The sequence below is a fragment of the Acanthopagrus latus genome, chromosome 18 (assembly GCF_904848185.1).
Source record: "Acanthopagrus latus isolate v.2019 chromosome 18, fAcaLat1.1, whole genome shotgun sequence".
Taxonomy (NCBI): Eukaryota; Metazoa; Chordata; class Actinopteri; order Spariformes; family Sparidae; genus Acanthopagrus; species Acanthopagrus latus.
Window position 1 is genome coordinate 29857378 of NC_051056.1, and position 20820 is coordinate 29878197.

The following is a 20820-nucleotide window of genomic DNA, read 5'->3' on the forward strand; positions in this document are numbered from 1 at the left end:
GATCTTCAGATCTTCTGAAGGACCAAACCTTTGTGAAGCTCGTCCTTTGGTGGATCCAGCCACTGAACTGAGACACAGCTTGGACTTTCAGCTTTCATCAGCTTTTTGATGTACCTTTATCAGTTCAGTCAGGAACGTCAAACAGCAGCCTTATTATTGTGGTCGTGCAGCAAAGGCTCTGCTCTATACGGACACTTCACACACTCATCTGAGATGTAGCGTCCCTACAACTCCCAGATGAACATGCTGGTGAGAGTTTCTTCATACATGAAATATATGCTTCAGCTAGATGTACACGTGCAGTGCGTGTTGCTATTTGAGGCAATCAAGGTGCTCTCATTTCCCTGAAAACTGGCCAAATTAATTATCAGTACCGCTCATAAAATCTACTTTGTGTAAACACATTTTCTCGTGCTAAGCTGAATATAAATTCTGTGGAGGAGGAAAGTGAGTTTGACTACTTAATGTACTAGTGACAGTAAGCATGTCTAAAATGAAGCCAATATTACACATTAATAATGCAAGACTGTTATGTATGTCTCTAAACACACAATTCTGTCCTCTACCTGCTGCAGAGCGAGACAAGAAAATAATGACAACATGACGAACAACGATCCCTGATAGACTAAATTAACACGTAGGTATAAAAACCACACACAGTTCACAGCTGACGTCAACAGCATAAATGTATTGTTTGTCTGCCAAACAGAAACCAATGCAAATGATATGGATGATACATTTTTTCAATCAATACCTTTGCAAACAACTATGCACTGGTCCCTGTAGATGCGGTAGCTTGACAGAGAAGCACATTGAAGGCCCTGTGGCATCAACTACAAGCAGCGCTGCAGTAAAGCCATAAAAGACTGTGCAAAGAAATTCATGCCTTTTACAAAGTGAATCTGTGTCAAGAAAACGGAAGAAAAGGTGAAACTCAAAGAAACGGCCAGAGAAGAGGGCAGCTTAGTCAGCTTGCTGACATTTGCCAAGCACAAACCACTCTGACCTGAGCCAAAAACATCTACTAAAAGCACAAGCAGCAAGCAACAATTGCTAAAAGCACAAGCAGCAAATACTTACCTTGGCTTCTCGACATCTCTGCAGTGAATGAACCCCTTCAGAAAAGTCACCACGGTCCCAAGCTGCTTACAGCGCAGACAGGCTTCAGCTTCTGCCCTGAAGTGGTCAAGTCCGAGCACTCTGGTGTGAATAATGAGGGCAACCAGTGAATACTGCCAGGTCACAGAGGCCACGCTGCACACCTGTACGGACAACCTGATGTTACTAGGTCAGTAAGTGCTGACCAGTCGACCCAATTACTTTTGGTACAGAGAGCTTATCAGTTCTTTAATGGAAAAACATTAGAAATACCAACTCACCGGAGGGGAAGTAAACTTCTCCACCACCTAAAAAAGGAGAAAAAAAGGCAGTGTTACTAAATTCATGTAAAGAAGACTTCCTCTGATAAGGTAACGGTAATTTTCATTAAAGGTAATAGACCTTCTGACAGCAGACCTTTCGAATTGTCACAGCAGGTTCCTCTTAGTGTCACAGTGAGCAATACCAATGAGCCAGCATGCACAGTGGCAGGAGGCTCACCTTAATGAAATGAAATCCATGATGATATTAATTAAACCTGTGCTATTCCTGCAATGGCATTTAACAATAGCTGCTATAAAATCCAACACCGTAGAGAATTGCATTTGCATTAAACTGCTTTTCATTGTCGTATTTGTACTGTGCAATGACACAAAAAAATTCTAATCTAATCCGCTCTGATTACTTCCTCTCTCTCTTTCTCTTTCTCATCTACTGCTCAGTGCTGCTGCTGGTGGCTGGAAACAGTAACGCCTCCAGTTAACATAACAGATTTAATGCTGCAGAGATTCTGAAGCATTCTGTCATTTTGTTACTTATAGATAGCATACACTGTCGTTCCTTTGGGCAACTCTCGTCTGCTAACAAGTGGAGCTGTGACTTTTTGGCAAAAAGGTGAGGACCCACCTGCAGAAACACTTGGGAGGCCGACAGGGTTGGGAACAGAAAACAAGCTTTATTTAGCAACACCAAAGCTAAAACAAAGTCTCAACCGAGAGGGGCAAATGCGACTCGATAAAGCAGAAACACAAAGCCAGGAACAAAAAAAAAAAAAAAAAAAAACATACCATGGGGAGACATTGGAAGACTCAGGACCAGGCTCAGGAAACAACACAGGTGAGCAACACAGGAGCACAAAAACTACATACACAACCACTAACAAGAGGATGAGGTGCAGGTGGAGTGAGGCGGCGAAAAGGACAGGTGAGGGAAAAGGAACAGAAAAACCCTGGAAGGATGGAAAATCACACAGAAAGAGGAACTAAACACACAACACATGAGGACGCAACGTAAAAATAAAACAGGAAATAAGAGAACAACAAAAGCCAGGATGATGACAGGAGCCTGACCCCTCATGTTTTTGACTAATAAGCTAACTAGTTCTTAAAGCTAATTAGATCTGAACAGACAGAGCAACTTAATTACTATGAAAGCTGCTCAGTGAAGCAAGAAACTAAAATAGCTCTTTGAAAAATCTGATCTTCTACAATAATTTAAAGCTAGGGTCTACAATCCTGGAGAGCTAGTGAGCGAGCTAGCAAGATTTGCAAGATTTGAAAGTGGCACCTCCTCTAAGTCCCGCCCCCCCACCCGTCAGTGCTCCGTCCAAAGCCACGCCCCCACAAACGTGAACGCGCATCTGGCAGTGGGACTCAGACATATATACTGCGTACTGTATACTACACTATACTCTATGGTGGGACTCAGCAGGGAGAAAGAGATGGCGGAGCACGACGCAGCAATTCAGCTGAATTTAGCACGGAGCAGACAGGAAGTAAAGCGCCGAAATAACAACCAACATCCGGTTACTTTTCAAAATAAAACACTCCGTGTTGACGCCAGCACACGTCGTGAGGCCAGCTGTCTACCATACTGCGCAGTGGCGGACTCAAACCGCTGCCGGTGGGGACTACCGGCAGGCGGAGCAAAACCGGATCGGAGCCGCAAGGCAGCGGACCGTATCCGGTGTAAACTGCGCTGACTCATTAGTCACTCTCATGGCCAAAAGCAACTCACAAAGAAGCTAACGTTAGCATTGGGCTAATACAAGCTACAAACGTAGCCAAGTTGGCAAACCTTACATATTTCATGAAAATAACAAATCCCCCCAAAACAAAACAAATCATTACCTGTCCAACAGAAAGAGAGCGACCTCTGCATCACTTTTCAGGCCCTTCACATGCCCCAGTTGTCTCCAACACTCAAACGCAGCACTGATGTTGACTCCGGTCTGACTTCTTTCTTTATCCAGAGTCTATTCCATCACAGCCATTTCTGCTTCAGGCTTTCTTTTCCTTGCCTTTTTAGCAGCTGTTAAAAGTAAGGCTGCCTGCATTTTCTCTGCCATTGTAACCAAATGAACGTCTTCTCCTGCAACTCCGTATTTCTTCAGAGTATGCCAAACACTTCCGGTATCAGTGAAACGTAACTGCGCATGCGTGGAGGAGGGCGGGACAGAGGGGGGCGCAGGCAGAGCGAGACATGAAGGCATCTGACCAATCCGTGCTACTGGGGCTGAAAAGCAGGGATTGGTCAACTTTTTCTCAGTCCCCCAGCTGCCACAGAGGTCTGATTATTATCGTTCCTTTTTCTGAATACATACTCTCTACTCTACTCTCAGGATAGCAGGACCATTTCACCCAGTATAACAAAATGTGTTTCTGAACAACATTACAGACCCTTGCTTTAATCTTGCGGGTTTTACAGATTCTAGTGGACCTAATGGCTCAACCATGACAGTCAAACAAGTCATTTTGCTCAGGCTGCAATGCTTAAAAATAAATAAATAACTAAATAATCATCCACCGTTTTACAGACGCTACCTTCAGACTGTCAGCTGATGGGCCCCGTGCATCACGTGACGATGTAATTACAGGATTTGGCCACTTCAAAATCTGGCTTCAAACCCTGGAGCTCATCATGTGGGTTCTTACTGAGGCAATGCTAGCTTTTATATTTCCTTACAGTGTTCAAAACAGCAGCGATCATGACCGTGTTGCACAGAATAATTCACAAGTGAAGTAGTTCCTCCTTTGGAATTATGTAAAGTACAAAAACTGCAATAGTTGAATACATGTATTGTGTCACATGTCCCTTTAATTACATATTCTTATTATAGATGTAAACATATAAGTACAATAACATGAGTTTGAAACCATTACAGGGTGAGCAGGAACACTGAGGCAGGAGTCAGACTTCATCCGTCCTCATGTAGACAGACTGACGTTAGGTGGTGTACTGTCCCTTTAAATGAGAACACGCCCACTGAGCATGTGATCAAACAAGGAAGTTAGAATGTAACGTTTCACTGAAGCAAAGTGTTTCACTTCTCTGCGGAGATTTAACTTTGTAAACATTAGATCCAACAACCTGCTGAGTCCGGAGGCTGCTGGAGTTTTAACCACGTGTTCACGGCGGTGACGTGTTGTTGTGTTGTTGTTGTGTTGTTGTTGTTGTGATGTCGGTGCAGCGTGACGTCTGAACAAGATGTTCGTGTCGCTCCTGGTTTCTACTTTCTGGACCCTGCTTCCACTCGGACACTCGTCGCTGCCGCTCGTTATCAACACGTGGCCCTTCAAGAATGCGACAGCTGCAGGTGAGACCTCCAGAACTCTGAACCAGGACCGGAACCAGAACTTCAGACACACTGAGGTCCTGTAAACACATCAGCTGTAACGCTCTAATGGCCAAATAATGTGTATAGATGAACTACACAGTATTTATGAATATTAATTGCAGCTTTCTTATAGAAAAAAGTTGCTAAGAAACGGTTTATAAAGCATTTCATCACTTCTTAACAGTGTAAAAACTAAAGTTTGATTTACTATAAATTTGCCATTTTTTATTATATAAAATTGTTTATTGTTATGATCTGACAGATACTTTGAAGTGTTATCATATGAGGACATGAGCTCAGAGTCATGGTGGTAAACACATAGTTGTTTTAGAGGTTTCAGCCATGTGACACTGAGACTGCAGACTCACATTATGACACCAGAGTGTTCAGTCACTTCCTCCACTGCTGAGTCCTGCAGTGTGTCAGCAACATTCACTCAAAGTATTAAAAAGAAGCAACAGTTAGATAAAAACATGTTCTCCGTCATTGTTTTGCTGTTAACACACATGGATTAATATCACGGCTGCATTCATGTGCACGTTGCACTTTTCTGCTCCAGATGTTTGCGGTTGAGCTCATTTGAACTGTTTTTTATGTTGTTGAAGTGTTCAGTCTGCAGCAATGCATAATATTTAATAAGATCATCATGTCTACAGCTTCATTATTATGAGGGATAATCCACAAAGTCAAAGTCAACTTCCTGAGAGAAACAGCTTTGTGATCAGTGTTGTGAGATTTTCACACTAAGATAAGATAATATATAACAGAAATGTAAGATAACTATCTCAGAAGAATATCATGGTGTCAGACTTGGTATAATAATAATTATAATAATAATGATAATAATAATTATTGATATAGCACTTTTCAGAAACAAGTTTACAAATCACTTCACAAACAAAATCAGAACATACACAGTTGATTAAGGTAAATACACAGTTCAGTTATGAAATGGTAAATGTTTTTATATAAACAAGGAAAAAAATCTATGAATTCTTGATGATATATTAAAATGGTAGAATTCAGTATCCTTGATAATCAAATATTCACAGCATGATAATCATCAATACAATAACTTATTAAACTAAAGAAGCAGAAACAGACGGATGATGAAAATCTTCATCCGTCTGTCTGTTGTCGAAAATTAATATTATAAAATTCTAGAAATTGGAGACTCGATGTTTTTACTGGACAGGAATGGAAAGTGGTAACTAGAGCTGTCAGACAAATGTAATGGAGTACAGTTATAAGCTGCATGAAATGGAAACACTTCACTGAAGTACTTTGAATTTGAACTTAAGCAGAGAAGTAGAACAAATACACCTCGTTAAATTCCATCACGGCCAAAAAGAAACAATTGTTTAAATTGGTTATTAGGTTTTTTTTTAATGTTTTAACATATTGTTTGTGTGTTTGAGGCGTTTCATTGTTCACACAACAGCTCTGTTCTCTAGACTCTGCCGTGCTCTTTCCCTTTATACGTCCCCTTTTATCTGAATATGACAGCAGTAGTTTGGTCGAAGATGAACTGCACAGAACCTTTATCGATGTTTCACTCTAAAAACTGTATATTTTATCTGTAATGGCCTCAAAAAGTATCAGACTAAAGATGTTTGTACGCTGGAAAAAAAATGTCACAGTGCTGCTCATTGAGCCTCACAGTCAGACAGCAGATACTTTGTTCAAGCCATTTTTATTATGGATGTAAACACAACAAGTACAATACGGCTCACAGAGAAACATTGGAGGGTGAGCAGGAACTCTGGAGAGAAAGGCACAAGTCAGATCTCGTCTGTCGTCGTGTTGACAGTCTGATATAAATTGATATTCTGGAAAATCTACTCTCATTTATTTAGATTAGCCACATGTCTTTAAGTTCTGTTGGTTGCTGAGCAGCAGTTTGTTTTTTTTTCGTTGCATCCCTGAATAGAATTCTAATTTCGAGCCCTGAAGTGATGAACAGGAAATTAATTGGAGACTGTTTTGATGATTGATTCGTTATTTCAGTCATTTACCATTTGAATATGTCAGCCGCTCTCTAGTTTGAGCTTCTCGCTGGTGATTTATTTCAACCACATTTCTGTCTTTTAGGAAACGGTCACTATGTTCTGTCATCATATAAACCAAACAATTAATCAATTCCTGAAAAAAAAAAACACTCAGCAGATGTTTATGTCTGTAATTTTAACATTTGTTAAAGATTTCCCATCATCAGCCGACAGAGTGTGCGTCTGTGTGTCAGTTGTGAATCCCTGCCAGGCTCTATAACCAGTATTTTCAGGATTTCCCCCCTCACACTATTATAAAATCTTTTTTTCTGCTGTATACTGGTGACTCTGCTACAGCTTAAGCGTACGAGTGTGTAAGATGGGAGCCGTCGATGTGGAGAGGAAACGGGCAGAACCCACTCGGCTTCCTAACTGCCGGTGCCAGGTGTGCCTCCGCTCTATTTGATTTCCTTCAGGATGATACATTGGACATGTTCAAATTGAAACTGAAAATATTTCAGCATTGCTTTTGACTTATCCGTCAGGAGGATTTTCAGCAGGTGTACGCTCTCTCTTTCAAAATAAAAAAAAGAAGAGATGATAGAAGTGGTGTTCAAAACATCTCAAGCAACACGTCAAACCCACAGGTGATTAAATTTACCTTAAAATCCACCTCGCCATGTGATGATGGATACCCTTTCATTCATCAGATGTACATCACCTCTGTTCCTTCAGGTGGATATGAAAATGAAAAATGTACCCAGCTATGTGTTCTGAGGGTAGATATTTAAAAGTGGAGTCTGTGAGCCGCTGCTATTGATCCGCCCATGCAGATCTCTTTTCCTGTGGGGGCTTACAGAAGCAGCTGACAATGGCGGGCTAATCTCCTCCTCCATTCTGCTGCATGTTCTAACTGAGAAAGATTGCCATGCTGAGTCTGATATTTAAAAAAAAAAAAATCATATCCAGAGATATGAGCACTTTGCTGAAGATGGCAGGGTAACAGCATTTTTTTTTCTAGATGGATAAATCATAAATGATAGGAGGAGGACTGTGTGGCAGTGTCCTCCTGCTCAACACTGTGCAGTGGTCTGAGAATTTAGTGGCAAGCTGGTGACGGTGCGACCAGTTGGTGTTTGATCCCCCATGGGCACTCGGGGGATCAGTGTCCAAATGTTTCCTCTGCTTTATAGGAACATTGATTGTACTGGTCATCACATGCATCATCTGGACCCTCAGCTCGTCTGACCCAGATATGTAAATTGGACAAATAGATTTAAGTATTATTTTACCCTCCATATTTAACATTATTCAAACTCACAACTCACTGAAATGTTTTAGGACATCACATCTCTACACTGGCCCCGACCCAAACTACAAATCCCACAGCGTCAGCATTTCTTTTAAATTGGACCTTTTAAGAAAGCTAAAGTTCTTGTCAGTGTTCACAGGAGAGCAACAGAAACATTCTGACTGGAAACAACGTCTCCTGCACAGTCCAGGACGGGAAGTCTCTGGAGTGGGTGATTAAATCTGCTCAGAACATCTTTGATTACCATCTACTGACCATCAGGGGTGTCGGTGAAGTGAGGTTTCTGCCAGGAGACCAAACAATTGTAAAACACAACAACCATCCGATCCACAGCCGGTTCACCCAGCTGCTGTCTGACTAGTGATACAGCAGTATCCACCACTGGACCACTAGACTACAGTCCACATTCTGGTCTACAGCTGTGAGAGACCTCAATTCTTCCAACTCGCCCCAACCGAAATATTTATGATTTGTTTATCATTTAGTCATCATTTCTGTTGCGGTAAAGTTTCCTCGGAACAGGAACTTTCTTTCCCAGCTGAATTGTGAGAGCCCGACTGTTTTTTTTTTTTCTTGTTTAGTCAAATCTAGTTTGGCACTGCCAAGAAGAGATGAAAACCATCATTGTCTGTCGGAGGGGGTTCACCTCCTCTCCTGGCTGTGTTTCACAGTGTATCGTACATACCTGATGTCTCACTGTGTTTTGTTTGGTCCTGCAGCGTGGAGCACCCTGCAGTCCGGCGGCTCAGTGTTGGATGCAGTGCAGATGGGCTGTGCTCGTTGTGAAATGGAGCAGTGTGATGGCAGCGTCGGCTATGGCGGGAGCCCAGATGAGACCGGGGAGACCACGCTGGATGCCATGATCATGAATGGGTAAACCATGGACACAAACTGTATTTATTCTGGGCAAAAATATGAAACGACATGGTAAAAAATCATTGTGATGATGCATAATGAGCTGGTAAAGACTGGAAACTGGGAATATGTATATTTTTAACATAATTTTGTCGGCTGCCATGTGTGGACGCTGAAAGCTGCTGTGTGCAACGGAACCAGCCCGGTTTTATTCAGGCAAATCTTACGATTTAGCACTTTCTGGCAAAAGCTTGAAACTCATTTTCTCTCGTTCTGAATCCCTTAAACTACAGAAAACATAAGCAAGACACGGCTATAAATAAATGTAGAAATGTTTGTGAAAATCAGCAGCGACTTATATTTCATTGACTGACCTAGATCGTGACCAATCTAATTAGGCACCTGCTGCTGTCAGCATAATGTGCAGCTTGTCTTACAGTTAGTGCTTGCGAGGTCTTTGCATCTTTACCATCTACAGCTTTAACTGATTGACCTTTGCAGACAGATTTCTTCTAATAAATCACTAATTAAGACCCTCATTAGGATCTGAAAGCTCGCCCGTTATTAAATCCAAAAACAGAACATTAAGTTATTGTGGGAGGCAAATGTCAGCTCATGTTAACAGACAAAAGGCGAACAGCGAGCTGTGTTATTACCCTGTACACGATGTGCCTTCATCCATTTTGCAGGAAGATTGACTTTTTTTTGGTTCCATAGTCATGAATACATTGTGGGGAGAAGATAGTCTCCCACACAGTATCCAATATAGCTGCATGAGAAACAATAACCATCAGCAGCACATTTTGACTGCAGGACTGGAAACATCTGCACAGTTTAACACCATCCAGCAGAACAGCACAGCAAATAAATATGAGCTCTTTAAAAAGTCTTAAAAGTGTAATGTTCAATTTTTAATACAGCGTCTGGGAGAATTTGACTCAACTCTGCGAAAGTTCTTTTGATTTCAGTTTGTTGTGGTGGATAAATATTAGAAACCGCCTCTCGCTGTGATGCAACTCATTACATCACCATCACAAACAGGAGCCTCAAAAAGCAGATTTGGGTCGTCTTCGCTCTGACACACTTCACTCCGAGCAAACTGAACGTAATGCTACAGGGTTCAATAGAGCTGCAAAGAGGGATTCTAGTTTTTCATATAATCATTGTGATAATTAGCTAACCTCAACCACGAAATGCAAAAACACTGCTTCAGAACAAAGTGGCACTGTTTTCATAATGTCTTTGGTCTGATTCTCTGAACATCTACAGTATGGAAACTATTTCAGTTATTCGCTGGCCAACTATTTATCAAGTAGACGAGGGGGTGGGAGGGTGGAGGCCGCGTCACAGATGTGCTGCTGCTGCTCCAGTTTGTCACCAGCACCGGTGCTGAGACAGATTACTGCCTCTTTAAAGGCTCCCTGTGGAATTTGTCTTGTAAACAAACAAGTGATGTTCACATTCAAAATGCATTCGCTCCTCATGAAACGTTGGAACACGATTTTTCTTAAAAGTTTGAAGGCTGCATTGGTGACATCCATACTGACATGTTTCTTTGCACATCAGTGGACCACTGTGACACTATTTCTAGGAACGCATTTCCGAATCCCTTTTTTTTCCTACTTTTAGTACGTACTGCAGCTTTCCTTCAAAGTACGTACTGTTGCATGTAGAAAGCATATAATTAACACATATTACATTTTGAAAATCCCATCTTCAATTCTTACCCCCCAGGTTTCCCATTGTGCTCTCATTCCACTTTTTGTTCATACTAAATAGTATAATAATATGGGAACGGGACCTCAGCGTGTGTCTCCAGTCACTTGTGTGCAGCACACCAGAAATAATGTTTATTTTCTGCGTCTTCTCTGCGGTCAGGGATACGATGGAGGCGGGTGCAGTTGCAGACCTGAGAAGAATCAAGAATGCCATCGGAGTAGCGAGAGCTGTGATGGAGCACACCGACCACACGATGCTAGCAGGAGAGTCCGGTACGTGTGGATCAATGTCCACAAAAGAAGTTAAAAATATATATTTTTTAAAAATATCATTATTCAGATAGCGTGCAGTAAATCACCTGACATGGAACAGTGACCTCAGATTTTTTGTCAAAGTTATTTTTTTAATGCTGTTGAACAGTTTGAGAAAAGGGAAAAAAGGAATAAATTATGTATGAGACACTTTGATATTTGAGTTTGCATAAGTTACCTTCAACAGGCTCCTGTCACATCAGGGCCAAAGCATTTCAGGCACTTACATAATGTGGTTTTTTTTAAGTTTTTGGGCACACTTGAATAAGCTTTAATCTCTAAATCACTAACAGCAGTTAGCGATGATTGCACGGGTCAGAGCTACATGTAATGCCATGAACATAAATGGAAGGATTTTAAAGCAGATAAGTGCTCAGAAATCAAGACTGCAGTGAACGAGTGGAGGAGGAGGAGGAGGAGGAGGAGCTCACAAGTCATTGAAAAGAAACTGATTGCCAAACTTTTCACTTCACTGTGAAACTTTCTGAGTCAAATCATTTTGCTGATATGTCAAGAAATTCTGAGAAAAACATCTTTTATTCCTTCCCCGGTGAAATTCAATTCATCAAATCAAATACGCATTGAAGCGTCATTCTTACGGGGACAATAAGGTCACCACGGTTCTAAATGGTACCAATGTAAGACTTGTCCTCCCTCACCAAGCCAAAGCTACCACGCTAAATGAGATGAGATTGCCTCCAGTGCCTCCTTTGTTTGTGACCCTTTGTTTTCTTCAAAACCAAGGTCGGCGTGGCCCGGAATGTGTAACTTGACCTGAAAGTATTACTTCTCTCTTTTATAGCCTCTGTGTTTGCTGAAAACATGGGCTTCGTCGCAGAAGACCTGACTACCAACAAATCTATGAATATTTTCTCACAGTGGCTGAAGGGCAACTGCCAACCTAATTATCGAAAGGTGTGTGTGTGTGTGTGTGTGTGTATTTGAGTGTGTGTGTGTGTGTTTTACTCACTTGTGTTGGCTACAGGCATGCTGCTTCTGAAAGATTGATATTAAGCAGGGGAATTGACGGGCATACCAAAGTAGTTCACAGAAAGTCAGAATTTGAGGAAGAGGTGAAGCCCTAAAGTGCTGGTTTGTTACTTTTCTTTAGAACTTACCTGTTCAGTTCCTCAATAACGCCTCAAAATCCCCTGAATAAGATTTATTCTGTCCAATCAAATCAGGTGTTACTGTTCCAGAGAGTTTGCAGTGTCTTATTGATTGAATTTACATAATTTACACACAGGGCTGTCCAGTACAACAACAGTCTTCAGCTAATTGCAGCTTCATTACGACATTTAGGAGTGAAGTGTCTCGTTCGAGGTCGTCTCCACTGTAGAAGAAGAGACAAAGCTGACTACGTCTGCCTCCCAAGCTTTCCCCCAAAACCTTGAAATATTCAGCCGATTGTTGAATGTTTTGTTTACAAGGCAAAGAAAACATTTAGCGGTGGATTCTGACAGAGCGAAGCTTTGGCCTGCATACATGTGGGAATCTGATACTTCCATAAGTTGAATTATCCATTTGGCAGTCTTTTTATATTTATTTGGTAAACTTCCAGATTGTTGCCGAGGTCACAGGAGAAACAACCTGAGCACGTGCATTTTTCATAACTAAAGAGAATGTTTTCAAGGGTTTTAGCCTCACCTTCATGAAATGGAGTACAACAGACTTTGCTTCATGAATAATGCACAGGCACTTTCATGAAGCAGAATAGTTGATCCTAACTTTGGTTTATTGATGGCATGAAGTCTTGTGAAAATGCTGATACAGACACACTCTCTGCTCAACATTTACCTTTCACGGCTTAAAGTCCCAAGTTTTGTTGCTGTTCACTTGAACTCTGAATCTGACATTTTGAAGCAGAATTCCACTTTAACATCAAACGAGCAGAATGAACTTTTCACACCTTCCTTCAGGTCGAGCTGCTAAACTCAGTCACTCATGAGAGCAGAGAAGACGCCTTGAGGTAAAGAGACAGGGAAACCTTTTGTCAAACTACACTAGATGCTAAGTACAGCAGGTTGTCGGCCTCAGTAAAATATGATGTACGTCTACTACGGGACACATTTTGGCTGCAGCAGGAATTTAAACCGAGACGGTTTAGTGACTGGAAACAAGATTTTTACTCTTACGGTTAACGACAGGGACGATGATCCTGGAGGAAGATATTCCACCGTCTCATTCCCAGGTCGTCAGGTACCAACGCTTTGGGTCAGTGTTTGGCCTCAATTCTGACCTAATACATCAGACGACCTGGTATTGACACTCAACAATCAATAGTCCTCCTGAAGAATTGCCCAACCCCGACCCTACCTTTAATAGGTTCCAAACCATTAGGTGACAACAGTGCAGATAGTTTCACTTCATCAACATCACAGCACCTGCCTGCGATTCACCAAAAGTCTTTGTGTCATTTAACAATAATTAAGTCCAAGGTGAATGGTATTATGCAAACAGTGATGATGTTTTCTTCCCTGTCAAAAGAATGTCTTTCCAGATCCTTCCAAGTCCTGCGGACCGTACAAGCCCAGGGCGACACTGAAACAGTACAACAGGCCACAGCATGCTAATACGCGCTCCCACGACACCATAGGTAGGTTTTATCCATTAATACCGAATGTGAAGTCAAATATCCTCAGGCATTTTCATACAGTTTAGTATTTAAACACTTCACTGAGACTAGACGGGGGTATGAGATAGAGATTTTAGCAGCATAACGTGCCCTAAAGGAACATTAGACAGATTGTGGAGTCGAGGTTAGCAGGCGAAGGTTGAGCTTTCAGCTTTTGAATTTTTTGTTCCTGTCTAAAAAGATCAAACCAACAAAAAAAATAAAAAATGAGTGTTTAGTGTTTCAACCTTCCTCTTTTTAATGTGGTCTGAAATAGACTTATGCACCGATCAATGTGCTCGTGGATGGGAGGAAGTTAATGTTCTGCTCTGAATACCTTCAGCAGTGTAAGAGCGACCTCACATGAAGGATAAGGAAACGACTTATAAACAACCACAATGTCCCGATGATTCAACACGACTTCTGTTGTTTTTGCACCAGGGATGATTGCTGTTGATGGAGATGGTCACGTGGCTGCTGGCACATCCACCAATGGAATGACTCACAAAGTTCCTGGGTACGTAGATTATATAGAATCCAAAGTGTGTAGAGACGTTTTTTTTGTTGTTTTTTTTTTTCTTTTTCTTGGCTTTCTGGGAACACGTGTTCCACAAAACACTCCAGGCTTTTGTATTGACTGTTTTAGCGAGTAAAATATGGGCGCTTTGGTCAGAGCTTCTTAATAATAAACAACAATTACTGTACTAAATGCTGAAGATTTCGGTTTAGGGATTTTTTTTTTTTTGCCATGCTTGATCGGTTTCAGAGCTAAACAGCAGGGATGAGGACTCAGCTGAAATGAGTATGTAATGTGATTTTTTTTTTTTCTAACAACACTCGAATAAGCTTTAATCCTTAGATCACTAACCTCAGCTTTTAGCCATGATTGCATGGGTCAGAGCTATATAAATGGAAGGATTGTATAACAGATTAGTTCCCAGATAGGAAAGAGTTTAAGAGTGGTCTTTTAGTTTTTTCATCAGCACTAAATGATAAGAGGAGGAGGAGGAAGAGGGTCACAGCTCTCTGAAGACCAATATGGAAACTTGTTTATTCCACACTGAAAAGTGACTTCTGAGCAAATCTATCTGCACATAGTGTGTCAAGAAATTCCAAGAAAACATAATAATAATAATAATAATAATAATAATAATAATAATAATAATAATAATAATAATAATAATAATAATAATAATAATAATAATAATGTTTACTTACATAGCACTTTTCTAAACAAGGCTACAGAGTGGTTTTACAGAAAAGGAAAAACACATTAGATAAAAACAGCACTGTTGAAGAACAGCACATAAAAAAATACTAAATTATTAGGGCTTTTAGTTAAAAACATGGTGAGAGTAGAATGATAAAACTCAGTAACTTATTTAATATTTCTTCCAACAGATCACAGTAATCACTGTTTACAATAACTAGAAGACCTCTGTGTCTCTCACCAGCTCGTCTCTTCTGACGATGCTAATTCAAGTGTTTGCTGCCGTCATATCTTGTTTATAACAAAGCTTCCACTAACATTACTTTGGAGACTTTACCTGTCGGCAAGAAAATGACAGCTTGAGTTTACAACAACCTGGCTTGTTAGCGGGAGATGTGGCTGTAGATATCAAAGATGCGGCAAAGCAGCACAGTACATGAAATAAGCTCAGCAGAAACGTCAGGTAGGTCTGACCATTGTGTTTCACTACGTGTCTTTAAATGTTACAATGACGGCTAAAAATGACAGCACGAATAAACAAGCCCATTTAACATATTTCCACGATGCAAATCAATGACTGGTTTTCTACCCGGAAGTGACAGTTGCCGTTACCGCGACGTCACAGTGATTCTGCCCCTAAAAGGATTAGAGAGAGGATTTAAAAAATGCTGATGATGTGAACTGCAGTTTGGGAGCTCCGACTCAAAAGGCTCACCTCGCTCACATTCTCCAGAAATGGAATTCATTCAATCAAACACTTATTCAACAATGATCTGAGGTAAATGTGTCAGTATGAGCTTGTGATGAAAGGAGATTCGGTAACAAGTTCTCTCACTCTTGTGGTCAGACGCATTGATCTGAAGCCCAGAATATAACAGAATATAATGTTGTATTGTGCTACAGAGATATCTATTGACGTTAACATGCTAACCAGCTCGCCCGTTGTCATATTGTACCTCAAGAGGTGATGGTTAAATGAGTAAACAGCAACAACGATGCATCACTCCAGGCCGAGTCAGCTGAAAAGACAAAATACTGCCAGTGGCTGAGATAACGAGATAATGGCAGCTACGTACTGCACCTTTAAATGAACAACTTTTAAGCACCACCCTCTTCTGGTTGAGGCCACACCTTTCATTAGCACAGACACTGATATAGTTCATTTAAAGTGACAACCAGGAACTTTCATTTTTTGCCCCATGTGACAAAAGATATTTGCCAGCCTGTGCATTTGTTTGTGGAGCAAGAGACAGAGAGACCGCAGGATGGGGACGTTAAGAGGTTATATATTTATTTGAGATTGTATATGTGATCAGAACTGATTACAGGCATTAATATACTATATTCAAACAGCAGTCTGTTCACTGATGGCCTCGTTTGCTGTTACAGGTCATTTATAATCATCAGAGGAATCATGAGACCGTTTCATAAATACTTAAAAGTTCCTTGTCGTCTCTTTAAGTGGTTGAACAGATTCCTATAATGGTGTATTCGCTCATTCCCATTAAACAGTTCATACACATGAATATCGGCCTATGTTCCTGTCCTGCAGTCGTGTCGGGGACTCTCCTATAATTGGAGCAGGGGCCTATGCTGACAGCTCAGCTGGTGGTGCAGCAGCCACAGGAGATGGAGACGTCATGATGCGCTTTCTGCCAAGGTACCTGACCCGGCTTCCTTTTATTACAAAAACATTTTAAATTGAAAAATGCCTTTCCTGTGTTGTTACCTTGACTCACTTGGTGCTGCACTGCATGGAAGAAAAGTTCAGTCCAAGCCATCAAATAAGATATGAAAAAAAATAAGGTCTGTAATCTTCACACCTACACTTTCTTTGTTATGTGACACTGATTAAAAAAAAAAAAAAAAGGAGCTGCGTTAGTATGTAAGTAATGTGCAGGAGAGTTTATGTTTCAGTGGGAGCAAATATTGGTTTCCTCCTCTCAGTTAAACATTAATGTGAAAACAGTTTCCTATGAAAAACAATCATCCGTCAGAACTTCTCTCACAGTGCTGCATTTAAAGTTTAACAAGACATTTTGACTGGATCCCAACTCCTCTGTGCACACTAACCAGGGTTTATTTCCTGGCTACCTTTATGAATAATAGGACTGTTGCACGGCTTTTTCCTTGACAGAAGAAGTGTTTTTCAGAGAATATTGACATCTATGACACGTGTAGTTTTTAAAACAGCCAATTTCTGCAGTGTATGACTCGCTGCGAGTGCAACAATAGCATTATAAAGAGCGGAGGCGTGACTACATTGCCCCAAAACTGTCATTTGTACACTCCACAGAAGAGGAGAGATTTCACTTCAGCTGCTGTTTGTTTCCAGGCCGAGAATATGGCAGTCTCCGAAGGCCTTTTTTTTCTTCATCTTCTTTTTTTTTTAAGATTTATTTATCCAGGATAGTTGGGAGAGTACACATTCAGCTTCTTTTTTATTTTTTAGGTTGCACTCAGCATTACATTCACAGTCACACACAACCACACCTCAGGGCTGCCAATTCAATCATAGTTTTCCGAGTCACTTCCTTGAACTACAGGGGGCTGCATTTCTCAAGAAGACCTTGCTACTAGTGGACTGGAGAGTGTTTATCATTCATTCTCCATGCCCACAGTTTTCCTTGTAGTCCAGGTATTTTACCTGGTATGTGTGATAACAAGCCTTCCTCCTGTCAAAATGTAAGGTCACCACCACCACCGGGCTGTTTCTAGAATTATATTTGTCCTGTGTATTTGAATAGCCCTGTAATTGCCAGTCCGAAAATATAAAAACTTCCTTCTGACTAGTGTTAAGATGCATCCAAAGGTAACTACTGTGCCTGCTCCTAACATGGGACTTCTCCTTTCAAAAGTCTTCACTGAGGGACACTTTCCCGTTTTATAGTCTGGTTAGACTTAGGTAAACATCTCATTGTAGCTTACCCAGTTCTGTAGCCTCCAACATGGCTGGAAAATGTCCCACCAGCTCTTTAACAATATACAGTGGTTTTCCATTTACAGCCTGTCCTCATCAGAAAAACCATTATTGGCACCCCTTACCTCTACAACATCTTCAGAAATCTATGGAAATATACCACATTTATGTCATCGGGATCTTTTAATTCAAGGTCCAAAGTAATTTAACGCAGAAAATCGTTACACTTACATATTGTAATTTCATGATTCCTGTGATACGGTCAAGGCCTTCAGTACCAGATGCAGTAAAGCAGCCCCACGGCATTATGGATCCTCCACCATGCTTAACTGTTGGAAGGGTGTTCTTTTCCTTGTAGCCTTCATTCCCCCGTCTGTAAACAAACTGTTGGTGTGCATTGCCAAAAAGCTCTATTTTTGTTTCATCTGTCCACAGAACATTTTCCCAGAAGGATTGTGGTTTGTCCAGGTCCTATTTGGCAAATATTAGTCATTCCTTTTTATTTCTTTTCCTCAGCAATGGTGTCTTCCTTGGCCCTCGCCCATGAAGCCCAGTTTGGTTTAGTGTGCGGCGTATGGTACTTGTTGAAACCACAAACCCAGACTGTTACAGGTTGGCCTTCAGGTCTTTGGATGTTTGACGTGGTGCACCAACCTTCAAAGAGTTCTCTCATCATTTTTTCTCTTCCCCCCACGTCCAGGGAGGTTCTTGACAGTTCCATCCTTTGCAAACATTATGCACTGTTGAAACAGGGATACCAAGGTCTTTGGAGATGGCCTTATACCCTTTGGAGGTCTTGTGTTTGCTAATTATCGCACTTGTGATGCCCTCAGACAGCTCCTTTGTCTTCACCATTGTAACAAAGGAACAGGGGATAACAGATGGCTTTTTAAAACACTGAAGTCATCATTTATTGGCTAATTCATGTCACATGGGCACAGACAATTTATCGCAGGTGATTCTCATTTGATTTAGCACAGGTGAGTCACAATGTGTTTCCATGCTGATTTACAGCAAAGGGTGCCAATACCAGTGACACAGCAAGCTTCAAGTTTTAAGTTTATTTTCTCCTCCCATTGTTTATTGTTTATCATTTGCTCTTCGGCTTCAAACACGAGTTCTGTATAGAAAAGAAATCTTTCACTTTATTTTTTTTCCAAAAGATATTCCACATTATGCACTTAAACTTGGCAATAATGGTGAGCAGGACTGTATGGCTCAAAAACACAAGCAGCTTATTCCGACCCAGACTAACGCTTGTTGTTAGCTCACGACTCCAGCAGCAGTATTCACCAACAGAACATAATTAAACTAATTGGAGAAATGTTGATTCCAACGTATCCCTTGTTTCAATGCTGGCAACTGGGCTACTTTCACATTGCAGTGACAGTAAATCCCTCAGCGTACTGACCTGTCTTACACACCACGGAGTGAGCGTCAGAGTATATGTGATTTTTTAAATGAAATGACTAATCATTTCTTGACATTGTGATTTGTTTGCATTAGATTTATCGCACACCATAATTGCAAACACATACCATCATCATCATCACTGGTGGCCCTGACAACACTCGTTAACTCGCCTCATGTGTACCACATGTAATCCTGCCAACAGTTACTTGGCCGTGGAGCTGATGAGGGCCGGGGCAGATCCCTCGGCAGCATGCAAGACGGCCATTTCCAGAATCAAGAGGCATTACTCAGAGTTCTTTGGAGCCATCATCTGTGCGAACACAACAGGCCATTATGGTGAGTGTTAAGGTTCATAATTACAGGCTGTGTTGCCAAAGGCGCACACCTGACACACATCCACGGAGGCGCCGATAAGCATCATCAACTGTTTCCTGCTTCTTTTTCAATGGTCATCATCAGAATATTAAGAAGCTTTAAAATGGAGCCTTATGTAAAATGTTTAACCAAGGCAATCTAAACTTCCAGCACCAATTATGTATATCCAATTACCCAATTGCTCTCGGACAGCCTGCTTGAGCATGAGAGCATGTTTGGCTTTAAAACGATAAGTCAACTCGATGTGACTGATATTTAAATTTGCATTCCAACATTTTTCAAAGCTCTTTTTTTTCCCCACAAGGAGACCAGAGCACATCGTGTACAGCTCAGACTTAAGATGTCTAAGTTTAATAGATTCAAGATTTATGTCAATTTAAAAGTTAATTTGCCAACTTTTTGTTCATATTTTTAACAGTTCAGTTTTAAAACCCCAGTTTCATTAAAGTTACATTAAACTATCTTCTCATCTGGAGGTTGACACCTAGTCTCCACTGGAACTCTGGCACAATCTGTTCCAACAGGTAATTGCCTTGTTTCTCATGACAACCATGTGGCAGCTTAAGTGCCATTTCTCCTTCTTCCCTCAGAAAACTCATGGAGCCCCACGGAGTACAAAACTTAGGTTTACATTCATTGTTAGTCACAAAAATGAATTGTGTGTATTCTTCGGGTATAACAAACCAATTAAATTGCATTTTGTTCCTCGCCAAACATTCAGGAAATGTGATTTTTCAGCTATTTTAAAGGCTGTATTGTTTGAATCAAGTGAAACCGGTGAAATGTTGTTGATGAGGGTTCTCAGTCATCCAGGTAATATTAATTCTAAGTGCTGTATAGTAACAAACTGGATGTGTTTCACTTATAATGTTGTACTTTTTCTGTCTTTGAAGGTGCCGCCTGTAACAAAGTCGCTGGCTTCTCCCAGTTCCACTACATGGTGTCAAACTCCGAGTCGGACACGCCACTCCTGAAATCCGTCGACTGCTTTTAAACCGTGTATGAATGTTTGTGTCTCTTTTATACGTAAATGAATTAAACAGCTTCCAGGCAGTGTCTTTATGATGATGATTTTGGTTTTGATTAGTTAATAAAATGAAATAAATACTTCATTTACACATTTTTCTTGTGAATTTTTAGATTTATTTTATACAGATAAAATGCAGACAGACATTTGATGAGTTGCAATATTTTTGTGGTGATCTGAAAGTCATGAGGCTGGCAGATATTCTCCATTAAAGGTCCAATGAGTATGATTTAGTTTTATACACACACACTATTCACCGCTCTCTATAGAAGGTATAAAGACTGAATATGGGGTCACTATTATTCTGCAGCAACCGAAACTGTATGTAAATAGGAGAAGAGTTTCTTGGGGCCCCTTAACCT

The 20820-nt window shown here is 40.9% G+C and overlaps 2 protein-coding genes across 3 annotated transcripts in view; one reads left to right on the top strand and one right to left on the bottom strand.

The window, feature by feature from the left end:
- si:dkey-237h12.3 (teneurin-3) overlaps positions 1–3477 on the bottom strand; it is a 209101-nt gene extending 205624 nt beyond the window's left edge. For both annotated transcript variants that reach the window (XM_037076956.1, XM_037076955.1), the window contains exons 1-3: positions 3228–3477; positions 1380–1406; positions 1081–1262 (exon numbers count right to left, since the gene is read on the bottom strand). The gene's annotated coding sequence lies outside the window, so the exon portion shown is untranslated. The remainder of the gene's footprint in view (positions 1–1080; positions 1263–1379; positions 1407–3227) is intronic.
- An 889-nt stretch (positions 3478–4366) lies between these two features.
- On the top strand, positions 4367–20551 carry aga (aspartylglucosaminidase). The gene is made up of 9 exons (XM_037077224.1): positions 4367–4693; positions 8734–8887; positions 10748–10860; positions 11702–11814; positions 13387–13495; positions 13955–14030; positions 16276–16383; positions 19259–19392; positions 20325–20551. The coding sequence occupies exons 1-9, from the start codon at positions 4585–4587 to the stop codon at positions 20423–20425; spliced, it is 1017 nt and encodes a 338-aa protein (XP_036933119.1). The 5' UTR covers positions 4367–4584; the 3' UTR covers positions 20426–20551.
- The last annotated feature ends 269 nt before the right edge of the window (positions 20552–20820 follow it).

Coding starts and splice junctions, on each gene's coding strand:
- aga (XM_037077224.1), top strand. CDS start 4,585: ATGTTCGTGTCGCTCCTGGTTTCTACTTTCTGGACCCTGCTTCCACTC. Junction 4,694..8,733: donor CAAGAATGCGACAGCTGCAG/GTGAGACCTCCA, acceptor TTGGTCCTGCAG/CGTGGAGCACCCTGCAGTCC. Junction 16,384..19,258: donor ATGATGCGCTTTCTGCCAAG/GTACCTGACCCG, acceptor TCCTGCCAACAG/TTACTTGGCCGTGGAGCTGA.